At 39.6% G+C, this 22,431-nt stretch overlaps 1 protein-coding gene across 3 annotated transcripts in view; it reads right to left on the reverse strand.

Moving 5' to 3' along the window:
- The window catches only part of LOC131240695 (protein CHROMATIN REMODELING 20), a 103,104-nt gene that overhangs the window by 44,674 nt on the left and 35,999 nt on the right, over positions 1 to 22,431 (reverse strand). For all 3 annotated transcript variants that reach the window (XM_058239109.1, XM_058239108.1, XM_058239111.1), the window contains 6 exons: positions 21,685 to 22,335; positions 18,044 to 18,333; positions 11,503 to 11,593; positions 11,206 to 11,421; positions 10,412 to 10,531; positions 4,732 to 4,898 (listed from right to left, as the gene is read on the reverse strand). In XM_058239109.1, coding sequence (XP_058095092.1) covers positions 4,732 to 4,898; positions 10,412 to 10,531; positions 11,206 to 11,421; positions 11,503 to 11,593; positions 18,044 to 18,333; positions 21,685 to 22,335 — 1,535 coding nt within the window. The remainder of the gene's footprint in view (positions 1 to 4,731; positions 4,899 to 10,411; positions 10,532 to 11,205; positions 11,422 to 11,502; positions 11,594 to 18,043; positions 18,334 to 21,684; positions 22,336 to 22,431) is intronic.

The raw sequence follows: 22,431 nt of genomic DNA on the forward strand, positions 1-22,431 counted from the left end.
CAAAATAAAATATAAAAATAATAATAATAATAATAGACTCATGAATAACTCATTTTATCCTATTTTTCATATTTTTTTGCTTAAAAAATTTCTGACCGATACGCCCGATACGCGACACCGTATCGTATCATTTTTCCACAGGGCCGATACGGCGGCAGATATCCTCATTCTGAACCATGCAACATGTACACCATATATGTAGTCACAATCCCCCAAACCGTCATCTCTTTTACCATAGTGACGATTGAATGAAAACAACTGAAATGCATATCATAGTATCATTAGATTCCACAATGTTGACACCTTTTTTAGCATAGTGATCTCCTTGATGTTGTGTAGACATTAGACTATCAATTCCTAGAGTGGTCCCTCCAATAGATCATGTCTCCTTACAACCAATATGTTCTTCTCATCGTTCACTATTGATCTTCCAAACAAGCTAGCCAGGGAATTTACTATGATATAATTTTAGTAGTAGCATCGATGCACATTCTAAGAATGTTATAGTTTTCTCCTTTTACAAGAGAATCTCTCAACAAAAAACATTTTATTTATTCAATACTTAAAGTTGTATATGTATACATATACATATACACATACATACATGCATATATATAGATAAAGAGAGAGTAATGCAGGGGCATTTTCACACCGGGGACGAGTGGGGTGGCCTGTGGGATGCGAGGGCATGCTTGGGGTGGACAGCCCGTGTGAGGCGGAATTCATGTGATTTGGGACCCACGAGGAGGGTTTGGCCGAGGACCTAACCCATGTATGTGGAGCATGCGCTATAAGATAAATGTATTAATTCACCATGCTCTATCAGCTCAAGCTTTTAGAGCAAGTGGTTAATTGTCCTGTATTAAATTGGTATCAGAGCGGAAAGTCTCGTGTTCGAGACTCCTCACCAGGGCCCGGGGTTGATTAATGCAGGGACATTTTCACACCGGGCTCGAGTGGGGTAGCATGTAGGATGCGAGGACACACTCGGGGTGGGCGGCCCGTGTGAGGCGGAAGCCATGTGATTTGGGGCCCCCGATGAGGGTTCGGCTGAGGACCTAACCCATGGATGTGGAGCTTAAGCTATAAGATAAAGGAATTAATTCACCATGCTCTATCAATTCGAGCTTTTAGAGCAAGTGGTTAATTGTCCTACATCAAAGAGGTCCTACACAACTAGTTGTAAATGAGAATTTCATGCAAATAGCTACTTGTGTTTAGTAGCCTTATCCCAATTAATTGGGATCGGTAAGTAGCCTTATCCCAATTAATTGGGGTCGGCTACTTGAATATTGTTATGCCATTTCACTCAATCAAGGGTCATAACTTTAGTTAGACCATTGTTAAACGCCCTAGCATGAGTTTGGAAGTTATTACAAACAACAAGATGATTACAATCAGTGAATCTCCTTTCCAAATCCACTAATATACTATTGCTAAAATTCCAGATTCTTTCCTCTAGACAACTATCAACAGCAGGTGGGATTCCCTTGGCATGACGCCGCCAAGGCGGTACTCTCTCTCTCTCTCAGCAGGTGCAAAATGTGAAGGAATTAGGACTCTCTCTCTCTCTCTCTCTCTCTCTCTCTCTCTCTCTCTCTCTCTCTCAGCAGGTACAGAATGTGAAGGAATTAGGACTTTCCAGACTTCAATAAACAAGAAAAATATAAGGGAGCATGATCAAATTTGAAGCACTAATGGCAAAGCTTTTCCATGGCTGAATATTTCACTATAAATATCATGCTCAGATCAATGGGAAGTTGGTTGTCAAATAGGCATTGAATCATATTAAATCGCAAATCGTACCATAAATCATATGTTTTTCTCTGATTTTTTTAAAAAATTATACATAAATCACAAAAAATAGAACTCATCAATTACTTGTTGCCCATCAAAAATTCACTGTGAAAATTAATACGTGTAATGATATTGGCAATTGAGAACTTGTACATGACATACCTGATACCTATCATGATAGTGTTAAACGATTCTTGTTTTTACTTTACGATCTATCTTTCAAGAAATTTAGCTTAAAAAACGTTCAAGTGTCATTTTACACTTCTTTAGTGTAGAAATAGTTGGAAAAAGGGCATTCAATTTTGTGGACCGAAGAAAACAATATTTTGATTTCTTTATTTTGGGATTTTGAATATTGAAATCCCCAAATATCATATGTTATAAAGAATAAAATAAAATAATTGACCCTTTTTAAACGATTCTTAAAGCCCCCACAAATTTATTTTAAAAAAAAAAAAAAAACATAAAATGAAAGCTAAGTTCATAAAACAAGAGTACGAGTATAATTTGAATCATAAATCGTTGGATTCAAATTATAGAATCATAGGATTTGTTTTTACAAAAAGGATTCAAGCTGGGATTCAAATCGTTTTTCCTAAGATTCGACTCAAATCATAATTCGTAGAATTTTGACAGCTATAGTGGGCTCCTCTTATTCATGCCACTTCCTAAAATATTGAAGTGAGGCTGCTTCCCATTGTCATCAGATTTTGGTTGGTCAATGATGAGATTTACCCATTTGAATTTTCATTATCAGCGATGCATCCCAGATCTATCCCATATCAACCTAACAAGTTGCTTTTGTTACATGTAGAATTTATCACTCTTAATTTGTTCTTTTGACAAATTATGATATGTACATGCAGATGTTGAATGATGTTCTGATGTTTTTTTTTTGTTTGTGTTTGCCGTTTGTATCAGGGTATCAATCATGTGTACTATGAGACAGTATCGAACAGAATGGTGCCGTAGCACTGCTACTTCAATGCCATGCTTCCTCTTTGCAAGGAAGTTCTCCCGACATGCTGCGATGAGCGTTTTGAGAGAGGGAGTGGTGGGTCCCTTTGATGCTTCTGTGTTGTTAACTAAGTTAATCAAATCACATCCTCATGGGCATCATCGTTGTCCTTCCATGCATTATTCAGAAGGCCAATCCTTTTTGAACTTGATATGTCAATTGAACTTGATATGTCAAACATGGTGCAACCATTGAAGTTGGCCCCATCATTTCAGTGACAGTTCCCGTTCTAATGAGCCGTCCAAAAGCCTGTTGGCCCGGCCCAGCTCGTTAGGGTTTTGCTATCAACTTCCATAAACTCCTCCCCCCTCTCCAAGTATTTAAAAGAGATGGTCCAACTGGTTGGACAATAAGTTACAGTCTAGCAGCAGATAACTTCTAATGTTTTATGTGTGACAAATCCAATCCATCCACTAAGCACGAGGATTGCTTTTTTGCAAAAATCAAGCATGGAGTGGACCACACTTCTTTTTTTAACTATTTATCAATGGCTAGAAATTTTTCTCTAAGGTGTGGCCCACCTGATGAGTAGATATGGATGATTTGTTCACAAGATGACCCTCATTTTGGGGCCAATATATTGGAAAGGTTGGATTTCATGTGCAATTAACCAGTTGGAAGTTACTTGTTGGGTGGAGCGTAGCCTGTGGTCCAACCAATTTGACTTGAAACTCTTTTTTCCTTATATGATCTCTAGTGGTGTATGATGCTTGATGCACTTGTATTCAAAAATTTGCACACATAGCATGTACTAAATGAAATTAAACCCATTAAAATATGAGACCCACTATTGCTTAGTCACAATCAAAATTAGATTGTTTGAATGATCCTAACTGTTGATTTGTGGACATGTTTATTAAAACAGGACCACTGAATATTTGTAATTCTTCATAGTCCAATAAATGTCTATCGATCTTATGGTCGGATGGTGAAATAAGCATAATTTAGAGCCCATTGTATTGGTGAGATGAGCGTCACAGATTGCATGAATTTCGGGCCATTTGGGGGCATTCAAGTAATTCCCAAAATTCAAGACACTATTCATTCAAATTTAGTTCTTTTTTTTTTTCCTTAAAATTTCTTAGGGAGAATGATGTCAAATGTTAGGGATATGTATTAGTGGGATGAGTTTCATAAATTGTATGAATTTGAGGTCACTTTAGGGGCATTAGAGTGGTCCCACAAATCAGCAGCATTATTTATTCAAAATTAATTTTAATCTTTTCTTATAATTACTTGGGGAGAATGATGTCAAACGCTTGGAGATGTGCATTAGTGGGATGAGTGTCATAGCTTGTATGGATTTTGAGCCAATTTGGGATCGATCTAAGCCTTGTCATAAATCATCAGACAGACCGAGACAACATTCTTACCAAAGAATGGACCATTACACCATTATAAACATGTTAAAAACCCTGAAAGAATGCATATTTGGAATCTTAATATTCTGGAATTTTTTGACATTTTTTTGGAGTTTTCTTTTTTTTTTAAAGGCCGTTACAGAGACTTAATGGCCATTACGCCCCTGCTATGGCCATTACGCGTACCGGTTTCAGTGGGCACCATTACACCCCACCGAAACCGATATAGTACACCTTGGACGTCAGTCCCCTCCTTAATCTCATACACATGGTCACTTGTACACATGGGTACACATGGAAATCAATGTTTGCATTGTCAGGCCCTATTAGGGGTCTTGATCTCCTTCGAGGGTGATTTTGGGTCATCAGTTGTCGAAAATTTTGTGATAATCAGGAAAGGAATTTGCAGCATACTGAAACAAAGCATACTGAAACAAAAAAAAAAAAAAATCTCTGAGAAAATTGGCGGTCACCAGTCACCACACAGAAACAATCACTGTCAGCAAAATGGAAAGTGGCCTTCTGATGAGTAGGAGTATGAAACAGGATTCAAACCTGGGAACATCTTCTAGCATAAAGATACGGAGACGCTTTAATTCCCCAGGTTTCCACTTGTCGAACTCATGCCGCCAGTTGTGCAACACATTTACAGGTGTAACTATAAGTGCAGTTCTTAATCCTAAATCAATACCTCGCATAGCAGTGTACAAAAATGCTATAACCTGCAAATGCAATTTGAAAGTCAAGAAAGACATCTTAACAGCTACCTTAAAGATAAAGAACCATATAATGATACTTCAAAATTTTGGAGAACTACTAAAGAAATTAACTGAAACACTAGAAAACCATAAAATTTATAATATACAGATAAAAAAATACTAGAGGCCTCTGAATGAGATGTTAGGCTAAAAGGTTGTACAAGAACAAGAACACAACCCATATTCAGATTAAACTCAGTTCGAAAAAGGAAAAAGAACAAAAAAAAAAAAATGCAATGGCAAAAGATCATGCCTGTATAGTGCAACCCCATTACAGTACTGACATCATTAAAGATCTTATAAATCAAAATCTGTTATTACTTGTAAACTACTGAAACTCGAATCAAATCCTATTGCATCCCTCTAAGTCTAAGCATAGTGCTGACATAATTAAAGAACTTATGTGCAAACTTCGATACCTTAAATCCAAGTTGAAAGAGTGGCATCAGCAGGAGGCGAAGAAGAAAGAGGCAGAGGTGGTGGCTCTTCAAGATTAACTCCAGCGCATCGATGCTGAGGCGGAATCCTCTCCTTTGTCGCCTAATTCTCTTTCTAGGCAGGTTGCAATTATTCAGTTACTTTCGAATAGAGCCCTAGAAGATGAAGCCTCATGGAAGATTAAGTCCAGAGCCAAATGGATCGTCGAGGGCGACAAGAACACTAAGTTCTTCCACAACTTGGCTAATATGCATGCTCGCTCGAAGGCCATACTCAGCATCTATGACAAAGGACACAGAGTTGATGATAGAAAAGGAATAGAAGATCTCGCAATAGCCCATTTCAAAGATCATCTAACGGCCGAGAAGTGCGTTAGACCACGTTTGGACAACGCCCCTCTCCCCTCTCTAAATGCTACCGACGCTGACTCGTTGGACGTCCAATTCTCTGAGGAGGAGCTTAAGGCCGCTGTTGATGCATTGGGAGGGGATAAGTCGCCAGGCCCTAATGGCTTCCTGCTCAGTTTCTTTCAGACCTTCTGGGACTCAGTCCGTCTGGATCTTCTCCTCTTCGTCCAAGAGTTTCACGATCGAGCCAAGCTATCTAAAGGGGTTGGTGCGTCTTTCATCACCCTTATCCCCAAGGTGGCTGGAGCTAATTCCTTTTCAGATTTCCGGCCAATCAGTCTCATTGGGAGTCCTTACAAGATTCTTGTTAAAATTCTTTACACAAGACTTTCCAAAGTTATCGGGCAGTTGACTTCCCCCAACCAGAATGCCTTCATTAAAGGAAGACAGATTTCTGATGGAGCACTGATTGCCAACGAAGTCCTCCACTTGTGTCACAGGTCTAAATCCAAGGGGATTTTCTGCAAATTGGATGTGGCCAAGGCATATGACCATGTCGACTAGAGTTTTTTGCAATATATGATGCTCAGGATGGGGTTTGGGGAGAAGTGGAGACAGTGGATTGCTGCTTGCTTTGGATCCGCTCACTTCTCGGTTCTCCTCAATGGATCCCCCAAAGGAATCTTTAAGAGCTCCAGAGGCCTCCGCCAAGGCGACCCCCTATCTCCCCTCCTATTTCTCATAATCGCAGAGGTGCTCTCGGTCTTACTTTCTCGGGGTCAGGATCACGGTCTTCTGCGTGGAATTGTAGTCCCTGGCCTGCCCGACCCTCTTACGCACATCCAATTTGCGAACGACACACTTCTCGGAAGCCTCAGTGGAGGGCATCGACAATCTTCTTATCACCCTGCGTTGTTTCGAAGCCGTCTCTGGGCTACACATCAACATGTCGAAATCAAGGTTGCTTGGTATCAACGTCCCAGCCCCTCTGCTTCAGACCTACGCTAACTCTCTTGGGTGTCAGCTCGGATCCCTCCCCACCCTCTTTGTCGGCCTTCCTCTATCGGTAGGATGATCGCCTCTCTCTATGTGGGATAAGATCATAGCCAAATTCCACAAGTTCCTCGCCTCCTGAAAATGTCGATACTTGTCTCTCGGTGGTCGCCTAACGCTCATCAAAGCCGCTCTGTCCAGCCTTCCTCTCCACTTTATGTCGCTATTCAGGTGTCTTGGGAAGGTGATCAGTGCAATTGACAAAATCAGAAGAGATTTTCTCTGGTTTGGTTCTGATAGCCAAAAAAAATTCCACCTTGACTGGAACGAAGTTTGCCAGAAATTTAGGGATGGAGGAGCGAATGTGAAGAATTTGAAAGCCATAAACCACGCTTTGTTAGGAAAATGGACGTGGAGACTTGCTACTGAGAAGGACGCGCTGTGGGCTAGAATCATCAAAGGAAAGTATGGGTCTTCTAACGGGGACGGGTGGCCTAAAACCTCTTCCTATTATAAGGCATCCCACATTTGGAAAGGGATCCTCAATTCTAAAGATCTGGTTATTCAAAACGGTTCTTTTGAGTTGGGAAATGGAGCGTCAATCCGCTTTTGGGAAGATCAGTGGATTGGTAATAGGCCTCTCATGTTCCAGTTCCCGCTCATTTACCGCCTTTCCTCTAAGAGAGAGATCTTCATCAATGAATGTTATTCCGCTTCTTCAGCCCAAATTGTCTGGGACATCAGAACTTTTAGAAATCTCTCGGACAACAAAACTGAGGAATTCCAAGCCCTCATGGGGTGCATCTTTCGCTCTGCCCCCAACAGCAATCACCCCGATGGTCTCGTCTGGCAGCTTGAGAAATCGGGCCTCTTCTCTATTAAATCCTTTTACTGTGTTATGCGCTTTAGACAACAACATCTGCAACAGACTTCGCCTTTTATCTAGAAGTTCCCGGTTCCTCCCAAGTTTATTTGCTTCGCCTGGTTAGCTGGACGAAACAAAATTTTGACAATCGATAATCTCATCAAGCGTGGAATGCACCTGGTGAACATTTGCGTGTGCTGTATGAGCGATGCGAAATCGGCTAATCACCTGTTAATCCATTGCTCATTCACGACACAAATTATGGCCGATTTCTGTCAGCTCTTTTCGGTGCCCTGGTGCAACCCTGAGTCAACTTCTAGTTTATTGCAGGCTTAGAATGGGCTCAATCTGGGAAGGATTAAGTCCGCTATCTGGCGTACGGCTATAATCGCAATCTGGTGGGCCGTTTGGGAGGAAAGGAATAACCGTTGCTTTAATAACGTTTCTTCGTCTGTTTTAGTGGTTGGGTCCAGGGCTAAAAGACTTGTGATTGAATAGGCTTCTATTGTAAACGATCTTAAGTCGTTCGATTTTAGCATCCTAGGCTTTTAGGTCCTGTCTGCTATCTCAACAGTTGGGTCCTTTTTTTTCCCTTTGTCTTGCTTCTTCTGTTTTTCTTTTGTAGCTCTTTTCTCGTTTCAATGGATTTCTCAGTTGCTTTTTAAAATAATAATAATAATAATTAAAGAACTTATAAATCAAACTCTACTATGAGTTGCAAACTATTAAAACTCACATCAAATCCTACCCATTCATAGAAGGACGAGAATCTCAAAAATAGTCCTAATATAGTAATCAACAAAGAATCAACCCTCCAATCATCCCAGGTCCAACCCCCTGATCCTAAATGAAACATGCACCACATGCATATTAAGAAGATCATGCATATTAAGAAGGCTATCATGTACAATTGGTGATCAAAATAATGAGAACTAGGAGGCCTCCAAACAAATTTCAAAGTCTAAGCCATCTACAAAAACATCTCCAAATCCAATTCCACGCATTAAAATAGATAACTGGTGCTAGTAATAGAGAGCAACTATCAGAACATTTTCACTCAAAAAAAAAAAAAAGACTTTTATGGAACATCTATCGAGTTTAAGCTCCAACAGATGTCCTTGGCCCTTCAAGAAAACCATCTTGTTCGGTTATGTGACAGCGGGACAAAACTAGAAGACACTAACAGTAATCAAGTAATCTTTGAAAACTAACTGGAAAAAAAAAAAAAAAAGCCTTTTTGCTTCCTAATTAAACCAAATCCATTTGTTGAAAAGATTTTAAGGCACAAAACATGTAAATTCCAACTTTCAACATGTCAAAGAACCACATAAAGAAAATCATTGCTAAATCTGATAAAATAATCAAATTCCGTTTAAAGATGTTTCTGACCATGCTGCCAAAAAAGATACAATGCACCTGAGATGAAAACACACTGAAGATCTCAGATAATGAATCACCACTGTCCATCATCATGAGAAGACATGCAATCTGACCAGCTGACCTGATTGATTGAAGTTTCAACAATACACAGACAAGTACATTCATCACTTTATGCCCTATTTTTCCAAAAATTAGAGAGAGCCCATAATTCTTCGGCATTTTCCCTCTTTCACAAACCTCAGATTGTCAACAATATGCACTCCCTTCCATTCCTCTATGTGAGTGCGTGCTTGTGCATCTGTGCAATACTTACATTTCCCCTCAACTAGATTCCTATGACTATTTGGACTTCCATCATCAGCCAAAAGATGCTGGAGATACCACACTTGTTCATCCGTGAAATATTTGCATTTCCCCTCAACTAGATTCCCAAGGGGCTATTTGATTTCTCAATTCCATGGTAAATATGTAGGAAATGTGCATTTATTATTTAGCAATGTAATTCCAACACTACACTCAATGCAGACGTGACATTTTTGTTTTTTGAATGCTAAAATCAAGGGGTGTGAATTTCATGTGAGGCCCACTGATGAAAATGGCCTATCCACACCATCCATCTATTCTGCTAGATGAATTTAGGGCATAAGCCAAAAAATGAGGCAGATACAAAGCTCAAGTGGGCCACACCACAGGAAACAGTGGGAAATGAATGCCTATTGTTAAAAACTTCTTGGGGCCCCCAGAAGTTTTGGATCAAGCTGATATTTGTGTTTTCCCTTCTCCATGTTTGTGTGACCATATGAATGGGTTTGATGACAAATAAACAATCTTGTGGGCCTTAGGAAGAAAAAGCCATTCAATGGTGGAAGTTTTACGGCCACTGTTTCTTGTGATGTGCACCACTTGAGCTCTGGATCTGCCTCATTTTTTGAGCTCATGCCCTAAAATGTTCCAGTAAAATGGACAGACGGAGTGGATATGTCACATACATCACGGAGGGGCCCACAAATTTAAGTCAGTCCTTTTCGGACCAGTTTTCAACGCAGAAATACTCATCTACTTTCAAACGGGTGCAGTGAGTAATAATGACCTATTTCCTAGGTATTTACTGCAGAAATGAAAAATCAAACAGCCCCTAAGAATATTTTGGACTTCCATCATCAACCAAAAGATGCCATAGATCATCAGTTTCCTACTATATAACCAATACACAAAACAAATTTGCAAAGGACATAGCAGGACATCTTGAAAACTGACATATTTTAATGTGTTACTATTTCAGTAAGGCACTGACTGAGCCCACAAATTCAACAGTAAATGGAACAATCAAAAGTGAGAATCAACTAGCAATTAAACGAAGCAGCACAAATTCATAGCAGTAAAACATTCAACAGACAGAAAGATTTACAATATTGCAAAATGAAGAAAAATATATATACATATATATTGCAAACCTGGAGAGTCTTTCCAAGGCCCATGGTGTGAGCTAGAATGCAACCAAGACCTTTATCGCCAGATTTAACCTTTTTGACAGACTGTATGATATTTTCCCACATAAATCGTATCCCAGCAATCTGCAGTAATATACAAAAAGTATCAAAGCATAATATCATCCAAGCCTCTTTTTAGCCAAGCAATCCACACATGAACACGAAAAAAGGAGCACACAGTTGCAAAATGAGATGCTTATAGATGATAGTAACATTTGTGACACCAACACAATGATATGCTCGACCATCAGAAAATATGTGATTAGGTCTTCAAAAGACAAATGACATAAAACCAACAGGCCTGGTATTCATTCAGCCATAATGATGAAATCAACCACCACAAAATTAACAATTGAGTCTTTCCAAGTCACAATAATAGCTAACAGGGCCTGTATTCAAAAGAATACTAGAGATTTGGGAATCCGGAGGAAAACCCAAAAAAGAAGAGAAGGGAAATGGTAAGGAAAGCAATAGGCAAAACATGAAGCTTCTCCAGAAGAATATAGTACATAGAGCTGGATATACCTACTGGTGAAAAAACAACAAAAAGAATGAATATTTCACGTGGACAGAAAATTTTGTTATAGCTTGACATGAAAACTCCTAGATATGAAACACAAAGCAAAAACAACCAATTCTCAAAAGTGAAATACAAGAGGATATGTTAATATCACAAATGACTTTTCAAATACAATTCACAAACTAAAATGCAAACATAATAAATTACTAAGACAATACAGGAAAGAAAAAAAAATAACCTGATGGGGTTTCAGTTTGGCAGAGATACTAGGAGGAATCCTCACTGGCACTTCATCTGCCTCCCTTGCAACATTCACTATGAAACCATTTGTTGCATCACCCAGCACTTTAACACTTGTACCTACTGTAGCATTTCCGTTACAACTTGTGCTGATCTTACCCCATGATTTGCCAGCAAACTGTACTTGCATTGACTTGAGATGTTCTTGACGTGCCTACCAGATCAGGAACCATAATAAATACAAGGTGAAACCACAAAGATCCCTTTTCAACTGAGTAATTTCTATAAAAAGAACCTTTTCAAGTGCAATTTTCCGCTTGGTCTCTTCTCCAAGTTCAGCATCGTCAAGGATTCTCCTAATCCTTCTTTTACGTCTTTTCTTATTGCTGGAACCAGAAACAAAGCAAAAGAGAATTCAATTAAAAATGTTCCAGAGGCCTTAGAACCAGTTCTTGGTAGAAGGGGGAAACTTCAAAAACTAAAAGCTATGTAACAAGGACATAAGCAAACCCAGACGGCTGGAACAAGGCTATCGCGATGGTAATGGTGATGTAACAAGGACAGGACCAAACCCAATTTGCTGGGATAAGGATACGATGATGGTGCATGTAAGGACATGCCGTTCCATAAAAAGCTCTGTTTGATACCTGTCCCTGACGCTTGTCCACACATCTATTAGGAAAATTTTATCATTTTCTTTTGGTACCTTAGCAGAATACATACATGCACACACGCATAGACATACATATAGGGGAATAATCGCATGCACGGCTCATATCTCTCCCCTTCCATATATAAGTGAATGATCACATGCACAGATCAACCCTCCCATATACAGGGGAATGACCACATGCACGGTGCCTCCCTCATAATCCTCACACCCTCCCTTACAATCTTCACTGGCATCATTATCATTAGTAGGAGGTATGACTCAGGCAACTCACGTGGAGAGGGGAGAAGCAAAAGGAGAGAGGCAGAGGATAAGGTGTGGGCTACACATGCGCACATGCACATAGAGAGAGAGAGAGAGAGAGAGAGAGAGAGTGGTTTCAACAATAGCAACCCATCCTCACTCTTTTCCATGCTTTGGCCTACTCGAGTATCTGATTCCCCTCGTTTTTGGCCAGCTAATGTCCTAACAGGAGCTGACATAACAAATGTACAGAGTGGATTCCCTAATAATATGCTTTGTCAGAGCTATACACACAAAGAGGAGAGGTACGTGTGGACTACCCACATTAAGTAATTGAAAAGACAAAAATGTCCCATCTCTTCCGATTAATATATAGGGTAAAATTGCCCAAACACTCCTCGCAGATAAAATCTAAGCCATTCAGTGGCCTTTCCAAGTGAAATATGATCCATATGTTGGACACTAGCTACATTTTCTAGTTCCCAAAACCACCCCTAAGTTCATTTAAATTGTCATCCATGTCCTGTACTCAAGGGAGATGCAGGAAAGATTTTTCAGGCTCTTCAGTGTGTCATGGGTTATGCCAAGGTCAGTTGAAGGCTTTTTTAAGGCAATTGCATGGTGGGGATCATCATAAATTGGATAGAACGGCAAGAAGGATGTCTCTTATAGGCATAGCTGGGCTTTGGGCTTTATGGGGGGAAGGAAACAACAGATGCCTTCAGGACATTTTTAATCATCCAAGAGGAATCTTTCTTAGGGCAAAATCAAATGTAATTGAATGGGATACAGTCTCTTCCAATGTAGAGGAGCTTGTAGTTAAGTGGCTTTAGTTTGGGTGTGTTATTTTGTTTTCCTTTTTCTTTTTCTTTCATCTATATTCTTTAGGCTTTGCCACTTTCATTAATAAATTGTCATCCTTCAAAGGAAAAAAAAAAAACGATATATTTGAACAATCTTCACTCCATCCATTACAATCTTCACTACCATTACCATCATTATATATTCAGGCAAACCAAACTAAAACCCATTTTACAACCATCGGGTCTAGACCATAGCTCAATGGTAGATAGATTGTGTTTCAAGTTTCAACGTAGAGGTCTCGAGTTCGAATCTAGCTTACAAATGTGAGTGCTGCCGCAAAATTAGAAACTTTTGAAGGCTAGATATGTCGTTGTCTACAACCTGTTTTAGGTTGATCATTCCCAACATCTCTACGGATGTGGCACTATTCAAGTTTCCACTGTTCTCATTGCTGACACTCCATCCATTTCCAAAGCAATTAAAGGCAAAGCTCGGGATAGACTTGTTCCATCATCATCATCATCTAAGCCTTATCCCAATGAATTGGGGTCGGCTATATGAACCATGTTATGCCATGCCACTCCACAAAGGGACATAACTTCAGTTAGACCATAGGACATCAAGTCTGTCCTTACTACCTCCACCCATGTCCTTTTGGCTTTCACCTTGCCCTCTATGTGTGTTAGGGGGAACTAGCATTAGAGAGGATGGAGTGATGGTCATCTGCTTTGGAAGAGCAGAGTATCTCATCGGCTCACATTACCGTAATCGAAGAAGCGTCAGAAATGCCAGTTTTTTCATGTCTCTGTTTGTGTCCAACAAGCATAATTGACATACTGGAAAAGATACAAAAGGAGTTGCTTTGGCAAGGATCAGGGCAAAGGCAGAAATTCCACTTAACAGATAGAAGCTTGCAAGCTGAGAGAGAAGAAATAAGCAGGCATCAAATAGCTAAAGGTAGTGGACAGAGTCTAATTGGCAAATTGGTTATGGCAGTTTGCAGTTGACGACGATTCATTGTGGAAGAGATTCATCATTGCCAAGTATTGCCAGCAAGAAGATGGGCGGAGGCAATTCTTCAGGACACGGAAGCTTGGATATCTGGGAGGTAGAGAGGCGGAGGATCTTATCAGATTGAAGGTTTGTTAGCAAGAGAGGTGTCTAATATTCATGTGTTAGATAGGAGACTATGGTGATAGGATTGATTCCACTGTTTCTTGGCAAATTTCTCTTATCAGAAGTTGGAGGAGGAAGGAAGAAATGTTGCCCTAACAACCTGGAATTGGGGAGCTAAGGCTCCTTCAGGACTCATTCTGTATGGTAGGTAGGCTGGACACAATAAATGCCCTCCCAATGACCACCTTTGTGATAGGAAAATTGTTGTTACCAATGTCCTCCCAATGACCACGAATGTGTCAATCCAGTCTTCATTGTTTGTTTGCAGCTAGTCCATAGGTTGGTGCTTTTGGCTCGAATTGATGGCATCAGTCCTCGAGACATGGAAGGCAGGCCCAATAGGTAGTAGCCAGTGTTCGAGTTGTCGGTATCGCTACAAGTTTCGCTAGCCAGAGATAAAGATATAATATCGTTATCGCCGATAATATCGCCGATAACCGGAAATGCAGGAAAAAATGGAGAAATATGGAGAAAATGATGAAATTTTTCTGTGAAACTTCAGGACATAAATGAATACACATATTTACAGATTCAGGAATAAAAAAATTGCAAAAAAAATACATTACATAATAAATTTTCATTTAATGGGACAAAAAAAAGCATGCGATGCCATAAAAAATCACTTTAATAACAACTAAAATGAGTTTATATATTACAAATGAAGCTAGCATACATAAATTAAGACATGTAAAAGTGAATGAATTCAAAGATGCCAAATGAAGGATGGATTGGATTATCCAATTAGTGTGGTTTTTTGCATGATAGAGATGTATGTCACAAATCCACTCCTACCATCTGTTTTGAAAGGCCACAATAGGATAATGTTCTAAAAGTTAGGCAGATCCAAAAATCTAGTGGTGGGCCATACCATTGTTTTTAATGGTGGGCATTTAATCACCACTGTTTCCCTTAGTGTGGTCCACCTGAGATGCAAATCTGTCTCATTTTGGACTCATGCCTTAAAATTATCTATCAAAATAAATGGATGACATTGATAAAATATATATCATTATGATGGCCCCACAGAGCATCGACCCATCAATCCAAAGATACAAAAAAGTGACACATGTGCACCATATAAATCAGTATGCTTATCGTACTGAGTCAACTATGTGGGGCCCATTGTGATTTATATATTTTATCCACCCCATCCATCCATTTTACAAGATAATTTTAAGGCTTGATCCCAAAGATGAAGCATATCCAATGCTCAAATGGACCACACCACAGGAAACAATGTGAATTGAACATGCTTACCGTTGAAAAATCATTAGGGGCCACAAAAGTTTTGGATCCATGTCATTTTTGTATTTTAACTTCATCTATCTCTGTGTGATCTTATGAACAACTTGGATGACAAATAAATACCACTGTGGGCCATAGCTCTTAGGAAGGTTTCAACTTGGATGACAAATAAATCTCCTTGGTCCAGCATGATGTTTATATACATTCAAACAATTCATGGTCCCCTTCCTGCTGGGATGAATTGAAAATAATAATAATAATCTATTTTTAAAAATCAATTTAGAGTATAATCTAAAAAATGAAGCGGATTCAAATCTTTGGTGGACCTTCACATGAGAAACAGTGGTGATAGGTCATTAAAACCTTCTCATGGATTACAGAAGTTTTGGACTAACCTAATATTTATTCTTTTTTATATAAAGGTTTACCAGACCTTAGGTTGGATGACAAATAAACATTACAAAAACATAAAAACATTAATGTAGGCTCAAAGAAGTTTTTAATGGTGGAGGTTCAACCAACACTCTTTCTTAAAATATGGCCCAGCTTAGATATCAATCTATTTCATTTTTTGGGCTAGTGTCTTATAATAATCTGAAAAAACCTATGGACGGCGTGCATAAAAAATAAATATATCAATGTGGGCCCTGTCGCGAGAGACGCACCACTGTTTGTAAAGCCCCATAATTGCACAGAGTTCATTCTCTAAAAGGGAGCTTTCGTCTTGGTTGGTGTACAAGTATACTGAGTACTAACGTCAGCAAGTTCTATGAGTCCCATCATGAGGTATGTGTTATATCCAAACCGTCCATTCATTTTATGAGCTCGTATTAAGGCTTGAGCTGAAAAATAAGATAGATATAAAGATCAAGTGGATCACACCGCAGAAAGCAGTGGGGGATTGAATGTATACCATTGAAACCTTTTTTGGGGTCACATAAGTTTTGGATCAATATTATGTATTTTTCCTCTTAATCTAAGTATTTTTGACCTTACCAACAGATTTAATTGAAAATAAACTTTATGGTGGGCCCTATGAATGTTTTAACGGTGAAAATCATTAACCACTGCTATTTCTGGTGTGGTCCATTTGACATTAGGTTATGATTTATTTTTTGATTCATGCTCTAAAATGAATTTGAAAAATGAATGAACGGTATGGATGTAATAAATACATCAATTTGGGGCCCATTTAATTTTTGATCACCTTTAAACCGTTCGTACAACTCGGAGCTCGAGGAGCTTCAGCACTCGTCATCGCATGACACGTACCCACGGATGCTGATTAGATATTGACAGGTTGAATCGCGAGTCCCCATGGAAGTGACGTCACCAAGTTATGTGGGCCCCACTATAATGTATGTGTTGTATCCACACCGTCCATCCATTTTGAGATATCATTTTAGGGCAGGAGCCAATGAATGAGGGAGATAAAAATCTATACTGGACCCCGCCACAGAAAGCAGTGGGGAGAGTGCCCACCGTTGAAATTATCCTACGGCCCACCATAATGTTTATTTGAAATCCAACCCATTCAAAAGTTAAAAAATAAATAAAATAAGGGAAAACTTAAATATAAGCTTGATCTAAACCTTTTGTGGCCTTCAGAAGTTTTTAATGGTGGACGTCACTGTTCCCACAGTTTTCTGTGCTGGGGCCCACTGGATCATTGGATTTAACTCATTCTTTGGATATTGCCCTAAAATGATCTCTCCAAATGGATGGAAGGCGTGGATACAAAACATACATCATGATGGGGCCCACGGAACTTAGTGACGTCACTCAGTAGCTAGTCTAGCTACTCAACCTGTCAGTAGCTAATCCACGCCCCTTTCGTCTCATCTTCACCGAAAGAGCTTCCATCGTTTTTTCCGCCTAAAAAAATTCCGATTATCTTTCCCGAAATTTCTCTCGTTTTTCAAATCGCAACCCAAATCCCCTTCAACCTCGTCGAAATTGGGTTTCTTTCGAACCTATTCTTTTCAAAGAAAAAAAACGAAGAGATTTCTTACCTCTGAAAATCCGGCGCTATCAACCGTGGTTGGCCCACCAAATCCATCCGAAAGCCACTCCCGCGGGCAGATTTTGAGAAAAAAATGGTAAGAGATTTTTTTTTCTGTATCTGTTTTGTTTTTTTTTAAATAATAGGGAGAGTTGTCGCTGATAATTATTTTTTTTCCGATAAAATCGAAAATATCGCCGATATTTCGTCGACATTAGGAAGAGAAACGAATTTTTGGTGTTTCGGTGTCGCCGGTCCAGCGACACCGATAATATCGGCGATATTATCGATTTTTCGTCGACAATGGAAACACTGGTAGTAGCAGCAGTTCGTTATCGAATCTTAATTTCCCGCCGTGCTGTGGCCCATCTGGTAGAAGAGAAATGGTAGGATCTTGCATAATTGAAGCGAATTGACCACCCACGTGATGAGAGGAAGTTTTCCCAGGGCATGGTGTTGTCATTGTAAGGAGTTGGGCGTGTTTTTTTTTTTTTTTGTAGTGCATTCTCTACCTTCTCATCAGTTTGTGATTTTGTTTTTGGGATGTTTTGCAATAAAAAAAAAATTATATCGGTCAAAAAAGAGACATGCTAGACATTTTTGTGCACATCGTATATTACACCTAAATTCAAGGTGCAAAGTAATCCTTCCTAGCCATGTTTCAAGCTCCCATACCAACAAGAAATAAAGTTTTACCTTCTTGGAACATTGCCGCCTGCATCCGATTGCTCGGAATCACTATCAGAACTTGAAACTGCCTGACTATCAATTTTGAGAGCTTTGTCGCATTCAAGAATAAATGGGTGCAATAGAGAGGGAGAACAGCAGCAACAGCTCCAACCAGAGGTTTGAATTTCTGACAGGCGTTCTTCTCCAAAATTCCTCCTTATACATTTGGTACAGAATAATGACTTGCACAGTTTACAAGTTACAAGATCATTGCAACTTCCACACCATCCACAATAACCCTCAGAGCAATCAGGATCCTGCAGCATTAATCATATTAATATGTGGTATCAACAGACACAAAAACAAGGTGGAAAATAAATCTATGCCATACACTTCAATACATCTTGTCCAAACTGATGAAGAAAATCAGAAAATAATTACTAGGAACATTGCCTATTGGGGAAAGAAAGTAATTGTGAATTCTTGATGATTCCCACGGAATGATGTTGCATATAACCATGAAAAAATGACATTTGGGATAGATTCTTCACACCCATAGTCAATAATTAACTTGAACCTACGTTAAAACATTCATGAAGGCCAAAGACTAATGTAAGGAATCGATGTCGGATATATTGAACAATGTATCTTACAACAAGCATGTTTATCTAAAAAGGTGATCTACTAGGTAAAGCAACATTTCCCATTCAACCAATAAAAGATTATCTTGCATAAACAGTTCAAAAGTTAGTAAAGCAATTTTCCATTCAACCAATAGAAGGCCAAAAATACTAGCATAATCCAACCTAGGATTTTGTTTGTATATGGGCCATCCACAATGAATCCCATCACAACACTGTTTTGGATAATTGAACGGTAGGCCTTAACTGTACAAAATGAAAGCTCAAATACATGGTGCAAACCTTCAGACTGAGCACTTTATAACATCTCATTAGCTTCTTGTCTTTTTTAAATAATTTATGCATTCTATACCATATTTTATAATTTAAATGGTTACTAGTTATCAAATTTCTATTTTTGTGTCCAGTTGTTGGCCTAGTTTTCAAGTAAACTGAATCCAATGGATCTTTGAGTCGAGTTTTCAGGCTTCCAAAGAATGTTTTGGACATATGCCTTTATCCAATTCAGATCCGGAGAAACGGATGAAACTAGCCAATTCATTAATTGACCAATTCCATTCGTAAAGAGGTCCCAAGTTCAAACATCAATTTTACTGAACATTGATTGGGTCGAGTCATCACATCAAAGTGATTCATGCAGAGCAATGAGCAATTACAAAGTGAAGTCCACAGGATTGGTTGGAGGAAATTGATGACAGGACCTTTATAATCCAGTATATTACCAATCTTCTTGACCACTGATTGAATGGTTAGGACTCCATATTGTCCGATAGGAGTGGTGCTTTGAGAGAGGTAGATAATCCAATGTGAGGCACACAACAGAGTCCAAATCTGTGTTTGAAGCATTGCTGTATCAATCAGGAATGTCATAGTTGGCCATCAGTCAGATAAGACCATTCAATCAAAGTTATTCATGGGAGATAAGGCAATTAAAGGTGGGCTCCACCATGCAAGGAACCCAGATCATGATTAGACATTTGCAATTGACGTGAAAATTTCATTATATTAATTCTTTTCAGCAAATGATTACGATAATTTGATAGTACTCGAGAAAAATAGGGAAGTCCAAGCTGGGGACTGCGTAATGGCTTGTCCAAATAATTATTGTAACCATTTTGAAAAATCAATTGGACCTCCCCTGCTACAGTCATTAATTGAATGGTTACGATCATTGGACCAAAGTAATTTACAACAAACAAGCAAAGAGAGGTGGGCGCATGTGATGGTTGGTGCAGATCAATCACCTGACCTTCTGCACGATAACCAATGTGGACGCATACGCTTTATTTGTCATCAATCGGATAGTCAATATTGTACGGTCAGAGTGATTCCAGGGAGATTCGTACAATCCAAGTAATTAGCATGTTGGATGTTCTAAAATGATTGTTGTACCATCTTCATTATAACTGATCTGGACAGTCCATTTTATTGTCCATCAATAACATGTTGGGACCATCCAATCAAGTCTTTTTATGAAATATTCAGAACCTAATGTGCGCATTACATGATGACTGGTCTAAATCAATTGTTCAACCACTTCTCATAATCAATCCAGCTACCTGTTTATGTGACACAACTGAGCAAATGGAAACAGTCAACCAATCAAAGTGATTCTTGAGAGATGAGCCATCCAATATGGACGAACCATTATGACAAAAAAATATAATTGATACTGACCATACATTTCATAGATTGTCAGGATCATTTGATAGGGGTGATTCTTGAAAAAATAAATGGACAATCCTCAACAGGATCCAGGTGTCGTGCAACAAAATCTGATCATTCTACATGTTTCTGCTATATTCAATCTTGACCATACATTCATGGCCACTAACTGTGGGTAATGATCATCAAATCAAAGTAATCATCATGAATTCCAATCTGATGATAAATGGTTCAGACCTATGATTGGATACAATGGTTGTAATGCAGGGGCATTTTCACACCGGGCCCGAGTGGGGCTGCCCGTGGGATGCAAGGGCACACTGGAGGTGGGCGGCCTATGTGAGGCGGGTGGCTCGTGTGAGGCAAGGCCCACCCGTGTGAGGTGGGTGGCTCGTGTGAAGCGGTACCCATGTGATTTGGGGCCCACAATGGGGGTTCAGCCGAGGTCCTAACCCATAAGATGTGAGGCCCGGGCTATGAGATAAAGGGATTGATTCACCATGCTCTAATAGTTCGAGCTTTTATAGCAAGTGGCTAATTGTCCTACTTCAAATTGGTATTAGAGCGGGAGGTCTCGTGTTCAAGACTCCTCACCGGGAGTGATTAATGCAAGGGCATTTTCACACCAGGCTCGAGTGGGATTTCCTGTGGGATGCAGGGGCACACTCGGGGTAAGTGGCCCATGTGAGGCGGGGCTCACCCGCATGAGGCTAGTGGCTTGTGTGAGGCGGTACCCATGTGATTTGGGGCCCACAGGAGGGGGGGGTGGGGTTTCGGCCGAGGTCCTAACCCATGAGATGTGGGGCCTGGGCTATGAGATAAAGGGGATTGATTCGCCATGATCTAACAGTTCGAGCTTTTGCATCAGGTTGTCAATTGGCTGGGCTACTAGGGTTTCTCAGACCAAGATTTGGAACTGAAATTTGGGTTTGCTAAGCCCAGGCCCAGCCCATTGACGGCGCAAATGAACAGTTTGGATGACCATATATAGGATGCTTTTAATCGTCCAATCAGAGTGATTCTTAAAGGATATGCCAAATTCATGCGAACCTCCCTCTAAAATCATAATTTGACAAGGCAAGACGAACAGTAAACCTCCTAAATAATGAATTTGTCAGGGAAAGAACAAAACAACCAAAAATTAAACCTTAGATTTTCCAATTTCCGTGATGGTGGCAATTAACAAACTACATGAAGTGAATAAGTTTATACATCCAAACAGCCTGTAATGGTTTTCAATATGACAAGCATATATTGCTTTAAAATTGTTGAATCAGCCCCATAAATTTTCCAAAAAAATTGGATGGATAAATGATGCATATACAAACAGAGCAAAAATGAGAAAAACACAATTACCCGTACCTTTTGTTGCATCTTTTCTTCCAGCATGTCCTTGCAATTTCCACATATGATGACCTCTAAAAGTGGATGACGGTGCACTTCTTTAGCTCCCAAGACTTTGGAACAAGCAGTGCAATGAAAATTCTTAGAATCTTCTGTCACATCAAAACCTGAACCAGCTGGGCTTAATGAAGGATGAGCAGTGGCATCTACAGTATCAACTGCTTCCTTAGCTTGCAATGCAGAATCTCCAACCATGTTGGGATCGTTGCAAGAAGCAGAATGTTCCTCCTGTCGCACTTCATCGTCACTATCTATGACAACAGTCCGACTTCTTTTATTGTCGATTTCGAAATCCTCACCATCATGTGCACGCTTGGACCCTCTGAGTTCAGACGAATCAGATGACGCACATGTAGCAAGTACCGAGGAAGTACCATTGACCAATTTCTTTTCTTTATTGAGATTACCAGAAGCTCCATTAGTGTCAATCATTTCAGCCTTATTTTGTACAGAAATATTCTTATTGTTGATATTACGTGCACCCTCACAAGTTTCAGAAGAATCTTTCTCTACAGAAACTAGATGAGAAGATTCATCCAAAGACATGGAGTCGCATAATTCACTTTCCACAATCCGATCAACTAAGGAGACCTCTTTTTTAATGTTATCCTGATACAAGAAACATGACATGGACAAGGCATATCAGAACATTATTAAGGTGGAATCTTGCATGCAACTAGACAAAGCGAAACAGCTGACAACTTG

The sequence above is a fragment of the Magnolia sinica genome, chromosome 3 (assembly GCF_029962835.1).
Source record: "Magnolia sinica isolate HGM2019 chromosome 3, MsV1, whole genome shotgun sequence".
Classification (NCBI taxonomy): domain Eukaryota; kingdom Viridiplantae; phylum Streptophyta; class Magnoliopsida; order Magnoliales; family Magnoliaceae; genus Magnolia; species Magnolia sinica.